The 17,357-nt window shown below is 33.2% G+C and overlaps 1 protein-coding gene across 1 annotated transcript in view; it reads right to left on the bottom strand.

The window, feature by feature from the left end:
• Positions 1-967: 967 nt before the first annotated feature.
• Slc13a1 (solute carrier family 13 member 1) overlaps positions 968-17,357 on the bottom strand; it is a 93,804-nt gene continuing 77,414 nt past the window's right edge. The window contains exons 9-15 of the mRNA XM_046422547.2: positions 15,847-15,945; positions 15,375-15,476; positions 12,214-12,320; positions 10,082-10,191; positions 4,913-5,074; positions 3,907-4,044; positions 968-2,456 (exon numbers count right to left, since the gene is read on the bottom strand). Of these exons, the coding sequence (XP_046278503.1) occupies positions 2,319-2,456; positions 3,907-4,044; positions 4,913-5,074; positions 10,082-10,191; positions 12,214-12,320; positions 15,375-15,476; positions 15,847-15,945 (856 nt within the window). The 3' untranslated portion in view covers positions 968-2,318. The remainder of the gene's footprint in view (positions 2,457-3,906; positions 4,045-4,912; positions 5,075-10,081; positions 10,192-12,213; positions 12,321-15,374; positions 15,477-15,846; positions 15,946-17,357) is intronic.

Genomic DNA, 17,357 nt, shown 5'->3' on the forward strand with positions numbered 1-17,357 from the left:
TTCACTACCTCCCAGACTAAAAAGGAGAGAACAAAGACAGGGATACTAAGGAAGGTGAAAGTACTGCACACATTTGAGTGAGAGGAGCTGTGAACCTAGAGAAGTCAACAGGAATGGCAGCTGCTGGGGTAAGTGAAAGGTACACATGCCAGAGGAGGCTTCCAGGAGTCTGCACAAATAGACAGAGAATAGGCAGTTAGTGAAATTGCTACTATTATCTAGACAAGATCCAATCCTAAGTAAGACACTGGAATTTAAAGTGACAAAGATTTCTAGTTAACCTTTAAGTGATGTTCAAGATAATAACAAAAACACTATCTACTGTGGAGTGGGAGGACAGAGATGTGTTTGATCATCTGTTTTGGACTGCCTTTTAGAAACTTTCAGAGACAGTATGTAACCCTCAAACTAAAAGAGCTTGAGAACTTTGATGTAAATGAGACAAATGTGGAATGCAGAAGTCATTTTCGAAATATCAGCCAAACACGAAGATGTGACAGGAGAATGTAGTCCTCAATTAGACAATTTTGACTTAAGTATTACCTTTCTTGTATTTAGCTGACAGCTGTTGGAAATAATTCATTAAAATTATTCAAGCTGAAATGTTTGTATTATTTTCTTGAGACCCAAACTTACTATAATTTGAAAAGTCATTTTATTTTTTGCACAGTGAAAATGTATCCATCAAAGAATATAATTCAGCTATAATAAATTGAATGACTAGAAAAGACCAGAAAAATGATCAGTACTATGGAATATAAATATATGTGTAGCATATAATAGGAAAGAAACAAGCAAACAGAAAGAACAAATAATTTTCACAAAATACCAATATTATATTTTAAGATTTAGAAGCACAAATTTTTTTTGAAAAAAAAATTTATTTTGTATTGACTAATAAAGAGAAATAATTAAACATGGAAAATGTATCATATGTTATTTAAAAAGAAATATTTTAAAAACTATGTTGAATTTCAAAAATAATTTTATTTCAAACAGTCCACACTAGTTCTTTAACATCTATAAAGATGCCTATGAATATGAAAAATAGAAAAGGTGTGCTTTTGACCTTGTCTTCTATTTTATTTTTAGCATGAGAATTGTGTGATCTAACATCTCCATATTTTCCTAATTGTGCACATTGTTTTGTTTTGATTGCTATATCATTTGCTGTAGTCCAATTTTTTAATGCCAATAGACCTTACGTTTTTTATGTCTTCTTTATTTTTTTGTCTGAGTATTCAGGGTTTTTCCCTTTATTTTCCTTTTGGTGTATTCATAAATATTTTATTTTTCTCTTTTAAATATTTCATTTTAATTTTCCATTTTCCCTCTGATATCTCCTTTCAATTTTGATATAATGAATTACATGACATTTTTCTCATTTCATATACACAGTGATAATTCATTTAGATTTCTATATTTCCTATTTTAACACAACATTTCTAAAATAAGATAAAAACTTATGCATGTTGTATACATGCATAAATGTATTAATAGTTTTATAATGTTTAGGTTTCCTTTCTTACTATGCTGTGCTAGTTAGTGAAAATCTTAAAAGTTTTATACATAGCTATCCAAAATGCTTTCTAAGTGCAAAGATCATAATAAAGTATGAAATATTAATTTATAAAGAGGGTCAAATAGAAATTAATCTTTATGAGTTTTCTGTTATTTAGTGGATTCAGCTTATAATTTTGGAATTATGTACTACTTCAAATTTCTATTTTCATATGATATATATATATATATATATATATATATATATATATTAAAATTTATCCAATTGGATTTTTTTAAGTGAGGAATTTCATTTTGATTAAACTTTTCTCTACACACCAGATGGCCCTGGCTTTTTGTTTTTCAGCAAATTTCCTTGAAAAATGGTACAGAAATGATTTATCTAAGTACCTAATTAACTGTTATGCTTTATTTGCTGTTTTTAGTTTGATGGGAAATTTCTGAAATAATACATTGATGTTTGAAATGTTATACTGAACTTTAACTGTAAGATGAAGCAAATGACCTACGCTCTTAAAGGTCAAGCTATAAATTATTCTTATGATGAAGCAAGATCAGATAGCCTACGAGCAAAATCTCAACCCCAGGGTTCTTGATGAAGCACGCAGACACTCTGGTTGCATCTCAAAAGCAACATGAACTTCAAGTTATGACAGCAGGCTTTGAGTATTCATTGAAATAGTAGTGGCTACACTATGAATGATTTAAATGAGTCCTTAGTTATACAACCACATCTTATAGTGGATTCTTAATGGTTCTTCAAAGTTGCCAAGAAATGGTAAGAAATTTTGTGCTTGTCATGGCATGGTGTCATTAACAATTGCAGGAGCCCAAGAAGGGTAAGTGTTGAGGTCAAACATGGGTTCAATCCAGGTGAACATGCCGAGCATCACCACTGCAACACCCAAAATATTAACGCCAAGTCCAGCTTTAACCTTGAACAGAAAAGAGCACAAGTCATTCGGAATAGAGAAACAAAACAAAACAAAAAAACCCTTGAAAAAATCTGACCGGGCATATTAAATCAGAATTCAAGTTTTGTGGTTTTATATTTCAGTGGATGAGTTTCAGGACACCACATGATAACTATCTTTCATGTTCACTTAATTATTTTTATTAATTTACTCAGAAACATTCCGTAATTGGAATTTTAGAATGTATCTGTATCTGTACTCATTTTTCTTAGTGTTCCCATTTTTCTCTCTTACATCATAATTATTGTGTCCATTAAACAATTTCACTTATCTTCATTAAAATAGAGATTGCCCAACTCCTGCTCTTGATCTGTCTTTGTTAGTACAGTGTTACCAGACCATAACTATGCACATTTGCTTGCATATTGTCTCTGGCTGCTTTCATGATCTAATGGCAGAATTGAATATTTGTAAGAACAGACAGTATGGCCCACAAAGCCTCACATATTACAGAGAATGTTTGTTCACTCCTGAATTTTCTGCATAAAACATGGATCCCCAAAGTAAAAGAGGGACACTTATCAATGACTATTATTGAGGTCTCCTTCTCTCTCCATCTAAGCCACTAATTTATTTCAGAATCTTATTTTTATTAATCTTGGCACACAAACACACACACACAGCATCACATATATTGTATGAAGCACCTTTTTTTACTAGAAAGATATTATGTGACTTCTGCATAGAAATATTTCCAGAAGTTTTACATTGCAGGGATTTAGAGACAGCAATCTGGGTCGAAGGAAGGGATCAGGGACTTACCTTGGAAATGGATTTGAATAACAAGCTCACCAACGGACATTGGTTATACTCTTGTTTATATAGATTTGGAAGTTGGTGATGAAAATTGGATATTCTAGAATATTCTCAAATAAGTTCTTAACTGACACTAGTTTTGCATTTGGCAGAAATGTGCATATTTTATCACTTAAATTTACGATTTTACTTGCTCATGAATAGAACAAGAAAGATGCCTTTTTATCTGTCAGTCACTAAACCCAATGTCTTATTTAGGAAAAATGTTGTTGCATCAATATTCGTGATAGAAACCCAGTTAGTGGATGGTGTTAACCCTATTTTTTCCTTTTGCCTTGGTCGAGGTGGATTCTGATTTTGACACGTGAAGTTTAAGTTGTGTTAAGCAATTCTGTTTTTCTCCTTTCCCCCCAACCACTCCTGATGTGTTCCTTATATCTTTATTTGCAAGTACCAATTCTAATGCCATGTTCACTATTGATGATCACTATTAAAAACAAGTTCCTAATCAGTCTTGTGTACACCTTCGGAAGCAGAACTTAGACCACGCTTTTCCTGATGGTTGATTAGTGTTTAAAAGTAGAGCTTATTCAAGATATTACATGCACATAATAATGTGTATTGGATATGGTAGCATTTTTTTTAGCTAACTCACCATGTCTATGACTTTCAGATGGCCATATGAGAAAACAATGGCATTGGGTGGATTTGCTACTGGTAGAAGGAATGCAAATGAAGTACACAGAGTAGAAGGCAGCAAAATATGAAGAGGGTTCACATGAATGGCTTCAGACTATTTTGAAAGATAAAAAGGTAAAAAGAGTTAAAGGAAAATTTTGAGAGTGGGAACCATGCATCAAAACAAGCACATTTATTATAATCAGCTTTCCCAGAAGGAAGTTGAAACCTGAAGGCATAAAATTATACACATAAATGATTATTTAAATATTATAGTCCAGTTAATTTAGAAAATAAGATATCATTTATTCCAGACACTAAATAAAAATATCAACCTTATATTATTATATAGTGCTAGCTACTGTGTTAATTGTTTTCATATACAATATACTTATACATAATATATAATATAATAAATGAATGCACTTGCATATATATTTAAAATTTTTATGAGATGGCAACTATATCCCCAAATAACACATGAATACACTGAAGTCCAGAGAGGCTACAGCAACTTCTCTAAACATGCATCTAGTGAGCAGAAGAGGTTTGGTAAGGTCTCAGGTTCCTCTGACTCCAAAGCTTCTAATTATACCACAAACTTTATTGCTTCTGTGAACAATATTCTGGAAGGAGAACTGTCAACATGAGATGTTTAAATCCTAAAGTTGCCAGGAAACACTGAGTCCCCCTTATAGCTGGAAAGGATTGAGAATGGCTCTCTCATTTATGTGTAAATGAAAACAAATCCTGGTCAGAAAGAAGATAAATGGTTCACTTAAAATTATGCTATTTGAACATGGAAAATAGTTCTCTTGAGTCAAGGTCACCGAAGGAAGCATTAATACAAAGTCCCTATAAATTACTTCTAGGAGGCCTACTTAGGTCAACAAAGATTCCACACCACAATATTCAAATAAGCAGTCCAATGAACACTACTTTTTGAAAGAAGAGAACATAAATGGGATAAATAAGATACTCACCAGTGGAGCTAATATTGGGAAGAGGATGGTGATGGTAGCTGGGTTACTGGCTACCTCGGTTAAAGATGTGACCATCAAAGAAGATATAAGAATTATTAGCCATACTGGTAATGAACCTAGAGGAGATAATTTATTTCCTATCCACTTAGATAGTCCTGATACCTATAAGACAAATTTGCAATATTTATTCATTAATAATTCATTTTAATTGGACAGAATTTACACACATGTAAAGCATTATTGGCTGAGAACTTAGTTTCCAAAATATAATTTTTAATTCTGTAACATTTTTTATGGTATGGCACCTCTGGATGGCTTTGATGTGGAGGACTGATAAGTCTTATTTCAACATTATCAACATGCTTGAGAAAGTTTAAATTATCTTCCCACTTTGTTTTAATTACATTTTAATTTTATATACTAATATATGTGGGTATTTTCATAACTCACTTAGTACTATGTGATTTTAAGAAAAGAACAGTCCCTCTAGCTCATCTCTCCCTATTCCTAAATTGTGTTAGAGGCAGCAACATTCAATTCTTATTGGCTATTTATAGCTACACTTAGAGACTAGTATAGTTATCCTTCAAAGTAATATTCTAATTATGCATTTTTTCCTAATTTTCAAAAGTAGACATTATTTACTGACTTTCTAATATATTACATGAGGATTTAATTTTCTTACACCATCCACCGTACATATATTGTCTCTTCATTCCTCCACAATCATACATCAATAATTCTTGTTAAATCATGATTTAATGCTTACCAGTATGATTGTACAAATACTTTTCCTAGCTGAGCCACTTGGCATTCTAGGATAATATTTACTTTTCTTTGATTGTTTTCCCAGGAAATAATGCTTCATTCTTTTGTTTGCTTAGTTTTCCAAGTATCTGTCACCAATGCATTATATTCTCCAATAAAACTGGAAAATTCTCCCCCAAATAGTTACTTTTATGAGATAAATTTTTGTTGTTGTTGTTTTTTCTCTTCCCATGTCCTCTCATGGAGATATCATTCTGTAATATTCCCTCCTCCTACTCCATCTGGACTAGATGGTCTTTAAATCTACACAAATAATATTCTAGGACTCCCATTTGTTCCTATGAGTTCCCTTCTCTCCCCAGCTATGGGAATCTTTCCTTATTTATGTGTTATGCTGGGGGGCAAACAGCCTTCTATTACTTCTTGAGAACTGGTGCATAGAAGGTAAATTTTGGGGAGTCTTTATACACCTGAAAACCTTTTTAATTTTATTTTTATATCATTTTGATAGTTCAGCATTTGTAAAATTTGAGATTTGAAATAACTGACATGCTGTGTATTTAAATTATTGGACCTTTTCTTGCAGATTTCAGTTGGGCTCTTCAGCCTAATCACATATGTCCAAAAGACTGGCTGCACCCAGATTAGCAGATATATTATCCTGTTTGTCTTTTCTAAATGGCATGGAAAACGCACTTTGTGAGACAATTTCAATGGGCTACTACATAATATGCTTATGACAAACTAGGATTGGCATCAGAAATGCATGAAATATGAGCAGCATACTCTCAGTTCAAAAACTGGCACAATATCACAGATGTGGGTACCAGATATCCCTTGTTATTTGTGGTTTTTATTTATATTTTTGTTTGTTTTTGTCTATGACTTTTAGATGAAAAAATACTACTCTTCATGTGACAAAAATTCATCCTAGAGCACACAGACTTTAAAAATGGGTTTTATCTATGTGCAATTAGACATGGAAAAGATGACACCATCTTTATCTCCAGGGTTTCTGAAATTCTAAATGAAGCACTTTGATATTGGGCTCTTAATAGCTCTCTCAGTATAGAATCTCTATATCTTTATCTCTGAGAAATTTCTTATATTATTTTTTTTTGGGGGGGGATGTTCTTCCTCTTAATTTTTCTCTCTTTCTGACATTTCTATTGATTTACTACATTTTTTATTGGTTTACATTGGTTTATATATTTTTTAATTGATGCTCTGCTATTCGTTTTTTGTTTGTTTTTTGTGGTGCTGGGGATTGAACCCAGGGTCTTGTGCGTGTGAAGCAAGCACTCTGCCAATGGAGCTATATCCCCAGCCTGAATGATGTTCCAATATTCTTATCTCTCATTTTGAACATTTCCTTTCTTTTACTTTTTTTATTGTATTTCTGGTGTATGTTCAAATTTCATTTTTTAACACTGCTACCATTTTTTACCATTTTTTTTTTAATTTTTGCTGTTATATTTCTCATCTTTAAGGAGCTCTTTTTCGTTTTATGCCAATTCCTTAAAAAAAATAACGTTCTTTTTCAGTTTCACATCTTTAATGTTTCCAGCATCTCTTAGAGGCATCAGGAGCAAATGTGTGTGTGTGTGTGTGTGTATAGCTTCACACATTTATTTTTCTTGATTTTTTCTGTTTCTTTTTTTCTTTGTTTTTGCATTTTATCTTTTGTTTCTGGTTAATGTGTCAGTGCACATTAGTGTAGTGATTCTTGACTACCATTCATTTTAAGAGAGAGAATAAATTGGTGATTGGAAGCTCTTTGTGCCAGGCAAGAACAGCTGAAAGAAAAACTTTATCATAGGCAACTGAGCCTGAGTCATTATCTCATTGGTAGAAGAATAATTTTCAGTAAGCAGGGAGACAGAACAGCAGCCTGGCTATTCAGGACTAGGGAAAGATCCGAGAGGCTCAGAGCCCCTTTTAGACTTTAAAGTCATCCTCAGTATAATAAATAAACAAATGAACAAATAACAAATAAATCAGTAATTATTAATTAATTAATAAATAATAAAAATTTGAAAATAAAATAAAACCATCCTCAGTATTGAGCTCTGGCTTTTACCTCAGTTTTCACCTCCGCTTTCAGTGTTATCTGCAGCCAGCTCTTTCTGGCTCTTCCAGGATCTCATGGATAAAGCCCCTTGTTTCCCTTTACTCTTGTCTTTGTCGGCCTGCAAATTTCATCTTTCATTTCCTTCTACTTGGACAGTGTCAAATGTCCTCAAATGTCCTCTTTCCATCTTCTAAACTTTTCATCATCTCTTGTCTGTTACTGACCCAGTCATATAGATGGTTTTTGTCTTTTTGATTAATGCCTTTTTGTTCTGTTCTTTCCAGTTTGGAGGAGATGTGAGAAAACAGTGTTTTAATCTTCCATGTTTATTTTGGGGAAAACTTTTGAGGAACATGTGAAAAGGGAAGAGTATGAGTTATTCCTGCATAAGAATTTGAAAGTGTCTACTAGTTTGTAAGAAGTCATGTTAAAACAAATCAAGGGAGCCAGGCTTGGTGGTGCCCACCTGTAATCCCAGAGACTAGAGAATGAGGCAGGAGGATTGGAAGTTTGAGGTCAGCCTGGGCTATGTAGTGAGAACTTGTCTCAAAATAAAAACAATAAAAAATAAGACTGGGTATGTAGCTCAGACAATCCCCAGTACTAAAGAAAAAAAAATCAAGGGGCATTTAAGAGAGATATATAGCAGCAAAACCAATGTTGTAGTCATTCTGTCTCCCTGTTTTCAACTAGAAGGGTTTTTTGGCTCTGGATGATTGCCAAACTACTTAGAATTTTGAAGAAAAATTTTTAAAAATTAACTGTTCCCAAATTGTTTGTAAAACCAGTGTCTACAGGCATATGCCTATGGCCATATTTTTGGCTTAAATCTGGCCACTTAAGGATAGGGTTATTCTGGGTATTCTTGTAGGAATTTGATTCTGGATATTAGGATTTTTATAGCAAATTAGACCTCCCTCCATGCTTCCCTAAGTCTCCTGTTGAGAGAGCCTAGTGCATCAGACTAAATCCACACCTTTCTACTTCAGATTTTTTTGCTTAAGGGTCTAGTTTATACTTTCAAGGCTATTTTAATATAGGATCCAGTCTGGACATATTCTGGGGAGGAGAGGTGAGCAAAAGATGTATCAATGTCAGATTTTCCCATTCTGATTTCCTCCCAGTTCAAATGGGCAGACATAGGAATGGAAATTATTTATTCTGAGAATTCAGAGCTCATTATTGTTGAAATAGTAGAAAAGTACAATCGTCTCATATTTCTACCATTTCTTTTTGAGTCATCTATGAGAGAAGCCATGTCTAGACCTAAAACAATTTTGTGAAATGCACTCAGAATTGAGACAATTTCCAAGAATTTTATCTTTGACTAAATCCTTTCTAAAAATTCAGTATCTAAATACTATGCAGAAAATTGACAAAAAACCAAACCAAAACAAACAAACAAACAACAACAAAAAAAAACTTAGAAGCAATGAACAGACTCCCAATAGGTTACCAAGGAGAGAAGAGAGAACTATTTGTTTTGAGAAATATAAAAAGTTAACCTCTTAGAAATCCAAAGGCTTGACCTTCCTGTCACCCCATTTCCTTCAATTTGATGATTGAGAAAGGAAATGGAGCCACCATAAGCTTTGAGTATTGCACAAAAGTCTATGAAATCCAGACATAAGTAGTTTTTAAGTCGTAAAACATTTCTAAGAAATTTTTAGAGAAGAGATTTTTCTTCCAGCCACCTTACAATGACCAGGGCAATTAAAAGGGACCAGCACTGCTTTATAATGTCTGGATAGGTGAAAGCAACAGCTGAGTGTCTTCCCCATGGTGTTTTGATTTCTTTCTAAGGCTTGACATAATAGAATATTAGATACCTGCATGAAATTCTCTCTGGGCTTCAGTCAATAAACACTTATTACATAATTTGATACTAATTTTATTTCTAATTCTACTTTTTTGACAATAGGACCATGACATATTGAAATCCAAGAACTACTCAAATTTATCATGAAATAAGGTAAAAGTATAAACAAACAAAAGTATGTTTCACAAGGTATCATTTTAAATATCATTTTATGTATTTTTTCTTACCAAGCTAGTCTTCTAATATTATTGTATGGATTAAGAATTTTAGTCTCCTTTGAATGATCTTTTCTGACATAGTAGAACACCATAAAAACTGTTTTATGCTTGTAGCCTATAAAAAATATTGAACTCTGAACTCACTTCATCAGTGTGGTACACTCACTGCATGGTTACTGAAATCTGCATCATTAAAATGATATAGTAATGCTGAATATGTCAAAAGTTTGAATGTTTCTGTGTTCTTCTTTTGAACAGTCTAGTTAATTGTTAAATATCTTACAGAGTATTACCTCACAGCCATCTGCCAGGGCAAACCCTCCACCAACAAGAATGGCTATATCCCAAGGCATGAATGACTGGAATTCTTTCCAAGTAATCAGTGGAGAGTAACCAAAAGCAACTGAAAAAAAAAAAAGCTACAGTTAAATAGTGCTTAGAATGTACCACTATTCCCTGTTTTTTTCAGTATTCTACATAGTCATCTAACAGGAAGTTTGTAAAATTTCTATATTGTTTTGAAAAAGAAGATAGAACTTGTACTCGATTTTTGTTATTACTAAAATTTCTATAACTTGGAAAAAATCCTTTGGCAATATTTTGAAATACATTTAAGTAGATTATAACACTGTCACTTATAATGCTATTCATTCATTCATTCATTCATTCATTCATTCAACCATTCCACTACTCCTACTAATAACACAGTGAATTAGACTAGACATTTCTTTGTTATGTAGAATATTAACTTTTCATTGGCTCTAGTAGAATCACTGTACAATTTTAATTATTCTTCACTAAAATTTATTTGGGTACTTTATTATTTTTTAAGTCAGGAGAATCATGACGAATTCGTCAGGATTCCATTTTATAGGTAATCCAAAGCTCAGATTAAAAAATTAAAATTGTATTTGTGAAAATGAAAGCAATTATCACAAAGATATCTCCTGATATTTGGGTTCTGAGCTTTCCATTTATTTGTTGATAAGTAAGTTCATTTAGGAGCAAATTATCATTTAACATCTGTGTGTAAGAGGCAGCCTTCCGTATGATGAGATTATAAGATTGCTTTTCAACCTCCTTTTTATCTCCTTCCCCTAAATTGGAACCAAACCAACCTTCACTGATGACTGAAATTTTGCTACAGAATTTCTTAATTGGATTAAGGCCATATACTCTTTCAAAATGAAACATCTCTGAAATGACCTCTTACTTAAATTTAACAGAATATATCTTATCTGCCATTTTAAAACAAAGTGTAAAAAAATTTATCAGTGAGAAAAATGTGTTAAATGATGAGGGTGCCATGAAGGGTGGATAGGGACAGCTTTTTGAGAGAAGGATTCAGATCTAGGAACCAGGGAAGCTAGAGCTTACCACATTGGTCCCTCAGTGCTTGTCCTTGTTGGTATTTAGGGCTTTGATTGCCGTGCTTAGAGTCTTCAGGATCTCACAAGAATCAATGCTAAATATTCCACTATTCCTTAATACACATCAAGAATAATCCTAATCTCAAGTGAATAGCAAAATGCATTATTTATTTCTACATAATGCTTTTCACACATATCATGTCCTGAATATCTGATACATTAATTGTTTATGGAAAGTGATGGAAAGAGTCAGATGGGTCAATCCCATGGCACAAAACACAGTTTCTTTCCAGTAAAAACAAACAAACAATAAAAACTGTACATATCTATGACTCTATTTCCAAACTTACAAATTATGTGTTATGTGTCAACTCATTGACAATATAGGACCCTGACTACTTAAAACATGCTGTATTACTATAAAGTACAGACACGAATGAATCCTAGGTCTAAGGAGTGCACCTGTGAGAGAGTGTGTGCCCATGTAAATGCACATGCCTGTTTTTCCATGGGTTGTAAATACAGTAAATGCTCCCACTGAATACCATTCCTTTTGAATGAATACCATCCCTAGGTTATGGCTATGTGGGATTGAGTTTCTTTTCTTCCATAAGTACTGTGAGGATATAAATGCTCTTTCTCTTGAAATTCACATCACATTTTCATATCCTCAGCATTTACTATCAAGTTCTCATTAGAAAGCAATGACTTCCAAGTTTTTGTCTCTGTTTGCTGATATTAAGATTAATTCTGATTATGACAGAGAAGTTGGTTTATTATAGGTCATGTAGTATTGTTCATACATAGAAAAACCCTAACTATGGTTCATAAGAAAGCCTATTGTTAACTTCTGCATGTTAGGTGATCTCTCTTGTTGGTGTAGGACAAGTGCTGGCTAGATAGACGATACAGTGTGTAAATAGGGCATGCTAAGCCAGGAGTTGAGTCAGCACGGACATTCCTTCTGTTCTAAGTGCTAACTGAAACTGATGGAATTTGTAATTTTTTGCTCTTTTGTCAAATTCAATTAAAGTTAGTTATAAATGGTACTTAACCAGTTTCTCCTGTAGGTGTAGTTTTCGTCAGTGTTTTAGCTGGAATTACAAAAAAAAGGAGTCCTACAATTAAGGCAACAGTTGAATCTGTAACAAAACCAGGATTCCTGAAAAAAAAAATTGTTCATTAAAAAATGGCATTAAGAACTAGTGAGTTAAAACATCAATTGATTATGCCAATAGTACTTATTTAACAGGTGGCATAGCTTATTTACTCCATATAATCTGCTCTAAAGTCTATGGATTTCCAACCAGATGACACAACTCCGTAGAACCCATCATCAGAACACATTCCCATTGCTTTCATACAGTTCTTCTTATTTTCAATATCACATTTACAGATGCTGACATAATAGGTCAACTGGCCAAATTTCCCTTCTAGGTAAGCTTGCAGATTTGGGAATCAATTTCTTGTTTGATTTGTTTCTTTTAATTATATTTGCAGAAAATTGAGGTTGAAACAATTGATGTAATGGGCAAAAGCCCATAACATCCTTCTCTTGAACTGTGACAAAACATAATAATGATAGAGTCTTCTCAAATTCTTCTATAAACCATGAAAAGGAACTGATCTGTTTTCTTAGATATAACACCTGCTTCTGCAGTTTTATGTCCTAGTCATGTCAGACAAATAAAACCAACACATTTAATTCTTTGCACTCCATGAAACTCAGTCAAGAATATTAATTCCTGGGATGGTTTATGAGATGCTCATAAATTATCACTGTACAAATTAAGAGTGACTCAGGAACAGATGGGGGTCTTAGAATCACCAGGCCATTCCAGCAAATAACACAGGTTCCCCAAAGCCTCAACAGTTAAAAAGCACCTGGAAACCAGAAATAAATGAAACAGGGCATAGATAATTAGAATATAGTTTCAAAAGTCAGTAATATTAACTGAGTGCATTTTCATAGCCTGAGAAGAAATGCATATACCATAAGGATTAATTTTCTATACTGTAACTCAGTAATTTTTATATTTTAAAAGCTTTTCAACTCTCGTAATTTGCTTGAAAGATCTGAATAATTAAAGAAATGCAGCATCTTTCCCAATCTAACAACAAAAAAATTTAACAGGGTCTGTTTTCCTTAGACTTATTTTCTTTCATTTTGAATCAAAGCATATCACAGCATAATTTGTTCTATAAACTTGATCAACACTAATAATTTACTTTCTTATTTTTTATTTTAGTTATAATTTTTAGTTGAATTTTTGCCAACTTGGGCAAGGCATCATGTAACTGCAGTTTGCTTTATATGAAAAGACACATTGAATTCTGTCCAGGTTCAAACAGATGGAATGAAAACATTAGGTGGTAGCTATAAATCTTAATATATCATGCTAGGTTAGAAATTCTAAATGTCTAAAACCTCTAAGTAACAAATGTATTCAACAGAAAATATATTTCAAATAAAATCAAATCATAAATATTGAATAATTTATTTTTGAAAGATTTTTAGAACTATTATTATTTGATTATGACTTTTATTTTTAGCTCATTATGAATTAGGTTGTCTCAATATTATAAAATATTAAGCTTATACACATTTCATTTGCTTTGTGTCTGACAATTAGATTTATATTTTTCATCCTCTCTCAAACCTTTGTTCTCTTTCCTATTGTTTTTTTTTTCCTCCAAATTCTAGGTGACAGGAGCACCTGCCCATAACAAATGCACTGTTTTCCTGCTACAAACAAAGCATCTCCTGAATTACATTATCATTCCCTAAGGAGTAACACTTAGAAACTGATTAAACTGAATTTCCTATTGGGATTTTTGCCTGGTTTTTATTAGCTATTGTCTGGTTTCATTTAGTTCTTACATACTAGTATTAAGAGAAAGATTTCCCCTACCTTGGATGATAGGAGTTAGATTTTTGAAAGTTTATGTTGGTCTATATTCTATTACAAAACCACAAAGTGCTAATCAACTATTTAATAATAACTTTCTTTGAATAATTAGATGTTACTTTTTGTTGAAACCTCTCAAACTGAAAAGCATTACTCCTAAGGGAAGCCCATCTTTTATAAAATGCTATCATGTCATATTGCTTGACTTGTGGGGTCAGTAGAAATTTGGATTCAGACTTTGCACCTTTTAGATAATGGTGGCAATAGCTCTAAACCAGAAGGCTCTGAGTCAGAGATAGAAGAGTTTCTTTATTCCATGTGGCCAGCATACATCTGACTCAAAACAATTTTGGTTTCTGTCTCCAAACTATATGGATTATTGCTGGGGATTGTAAAACAAGAAGTCCAAGTCAGAAATCTCCTGAATTTAGGAATGAGAGTACTCCATTGAAAGGTACATTGGAAACACAAATCTCAAAACCAAATTATTCATATTGACATGTAGGATGGAAAAATCTTGTTATAATTTCCCCCTTCACTTCACATGACTCAGCAATGACTCTGGTATACAAGACTCCGAGAGATAAAATTAACTCTGCCAGGCTTTTAGTATTAGCTTTTAAAATCAGTCTTATTACTAATTCAGGAAATTCTTATCTTTGAAATGGAGGTTGAGCTGAATTTGTAGTGAACTAGTCCCACAATATATGTACATGGAAAGAATGACAAGCTCAATCAATAGACTTCCATAGAGGGAAGGAATATCATAATAATAGTAAGTTGGATAAATTTATGTCAGATTATTCACAGGCATTGAGTGGCATTTCTTTCATGTAATAAGCATTTGTATAGCATTTTCTACAGGAAAAGGAGCAGCACTCTTCTGAGTGATATTACTGTCTGCATTTTAAAGATGAAGATGAAGAGGCAGTTCAGTGACTTGCCTAGAGTAAGTGGAAGAGCCCAGGAGTGGAACCCAGGCAGTGTGTCTCTGACGTCCCTACTCCTGACCTCTACAGACTGCAGCTTTTCTGCAGATGATATTTCCAATTTTGTAAGGAGGATATAGCCTTGCTTAATGTTCCCTGGTGTTCTATTATAGGATAGTACGGTTATCCTTTCTTAACCTTAGGTTTTATTTCTTAAAATTATTTTTTCCTGAAAAGATTAGAAATAAAAAAAAATATCTTTTCAAAAGAAAGAAAGAAAAGAATCTCATACTATCTTTTCAAGATACAGGAATTACGTAGGAGAGAAGTTCAGTATAAGACAGGGAAGTTCTGACAAGCCTAGCATGTAATACTTACTCTGAAAAAAGTTCAGACCAACCAGAGATAAAGCCAGGATCTCGGCTAAACCATAAAAGGGCCATTATAATGAAGAGAATCAAGGTCACGATTTCTTGATACCTGTGGAAAGACTCCAGTCATTTCTTTGTTTCTCTGTCAGGATATTTGTGAAAACTCTCTGAGCTATTGTCAAGAATAATTTTAGCAGAGCACTAAACTCTGTAAGAACTGGATATGTCGATGATTTGAGAGCATCATACAGTTGGATAAAGCTCTCCCCCCTTGGTGGGCTCTCTCAGCTTCTTGTCCTTCTATACTGGAAAATTCTAGTTCAACAGTGGCATGTATTTTATCATGTTTATCATAAAATTTAGCAAATTTCATGTGTGAATCGAATATTACACCTTGTGGACAATGATGTGCTTATTTTATTTGCTTTTAAACAACTATTTGCAATCCGTGTGTGTGTGTGTGTGTGTGTGTAGCTTACCTCATTGGGCCAAGTTTTTTGTATTCTTGCTTGATCACCTCAGCGCAAGCTTTTTCTTTCACAGTTTTGGTTTTGCCACATTTGAACAACTCCTTAAAACTGAAAAAGAAGTAAAGACTCTTAAGCAAAGGGTTCTTTCACCACTGCCCTCCTTTACAGACGACATTTTTGTGATAACCTTTTATGATATGAAACTCACTGCTAAGAACAGAAATCTCTGCTTTCCAAATATTCCTCCCCTCTCTTTTTGATTGTCTTCTCTGTTTTTACTTGGTTGACTCACTTCTCAATGCTTAATTATTGTTGCATATTTTCCATGATGTCTTCCACCAATCTCATAATTTTCCAAGTCCTTTGGTGTCACTGGAATTTTTCCATGTGCCACTCATCCCTGTCTAAAACTTTTTTCTATGCTCCATCATTATATTACGTTTAAAAACATATTTATTATAAATCTTGTTTGATATACACATGTAAGTTTTATCCCAGTAGTTAGATAAATAAATAATTTGAGGACAGGGACAGTGACAGTGTCATACATGTTTTCTTTGGCCCCATATCTCTTACCACTGACATACACAGTAAATACCTGACTCATCAACTCAACAGTACCTTTGGCAAATTTATGAGACAGTGGGTGTCAGGTCCATCAATTTTCACAAAATGCTCAATTTGAGTTTTTACACTAGAACAGGAAAGGCACATAGATAGATCCTGGTCAGAATTTAAACTAGATCTATTCTCAAAAGTAAAACCAACAATATTGATTTTTCTCTAAGTTTCTGCACACTTCTGTCCTAACAGCACCTAGTAGATCTTCCAATTTATTTCCAGGAGTAACTGCTACTCTTTATTGCTTTTAGTTACTTATTTTCTTGACCATGGTTCCCTGTGACATAATTTTTCTGTCCTAAATTCCAGGGTTTTCAAAACTTTAAAGAGTTTTTGTGGAACACTGCTCTATATGGATTTCTTTTTTCTTTTGGTTAGTTTGTTTTTATAAATCCCCCCAGAGGCAGAAGAAAAATGGGGAGATGGCTAAATTCTTAGAGATTATCTCTTAGAATATTCTTGGGTAGCTTAGTTTAAGTTATGTGTAGATAGAGAAAGTGGACACATTTTCTTCTGTAGACTTTTGGGTTACACATATGTACTTATGAGAGACCAAGTAGAAAGACTAGGATTATGAGATGGTAGTTTTCTCACCAATGTACATGATGATTTAATCTATTTCCCCCCCACACACATTTGCACTATTCAGCCTTGTTTGGGGTGTGATTCCCTTTGAAGGAGCAGAATTTCCTCAATTCTTAAGCTATCCGTTCTGTACATTTATAATTATCCTCATGGGTAAACCCTAACCCATGAAAATAATTAGATGGATATTGTTGTTGTCCTATCAATGAGGGAATAATCATATTTTACAGTTTCAATTATGTTATTGAACAGTGCTAATCTCCGGACAATATTCCTTTTTCACAACGTAAGTAGCACTATTATGAGAAACGAAT

Source organism: Marmota monax, unplaced genomic scaffold (genome assembly GCF_021218885.2).
Source record: "Marmota monax isolate L192 unplaced genomic scaffold, Marmota_monax_Labrador192_F-V1.1 WCK01_AAM20220418_F8-fsc00027, whole genome shotgun sequence".
Taxonomy (NCBI): Eukaryota; Metazoa; Chordata; class Mammalia; order Rodentia; family Sciuridae; genus Marmota; species Marmota monax.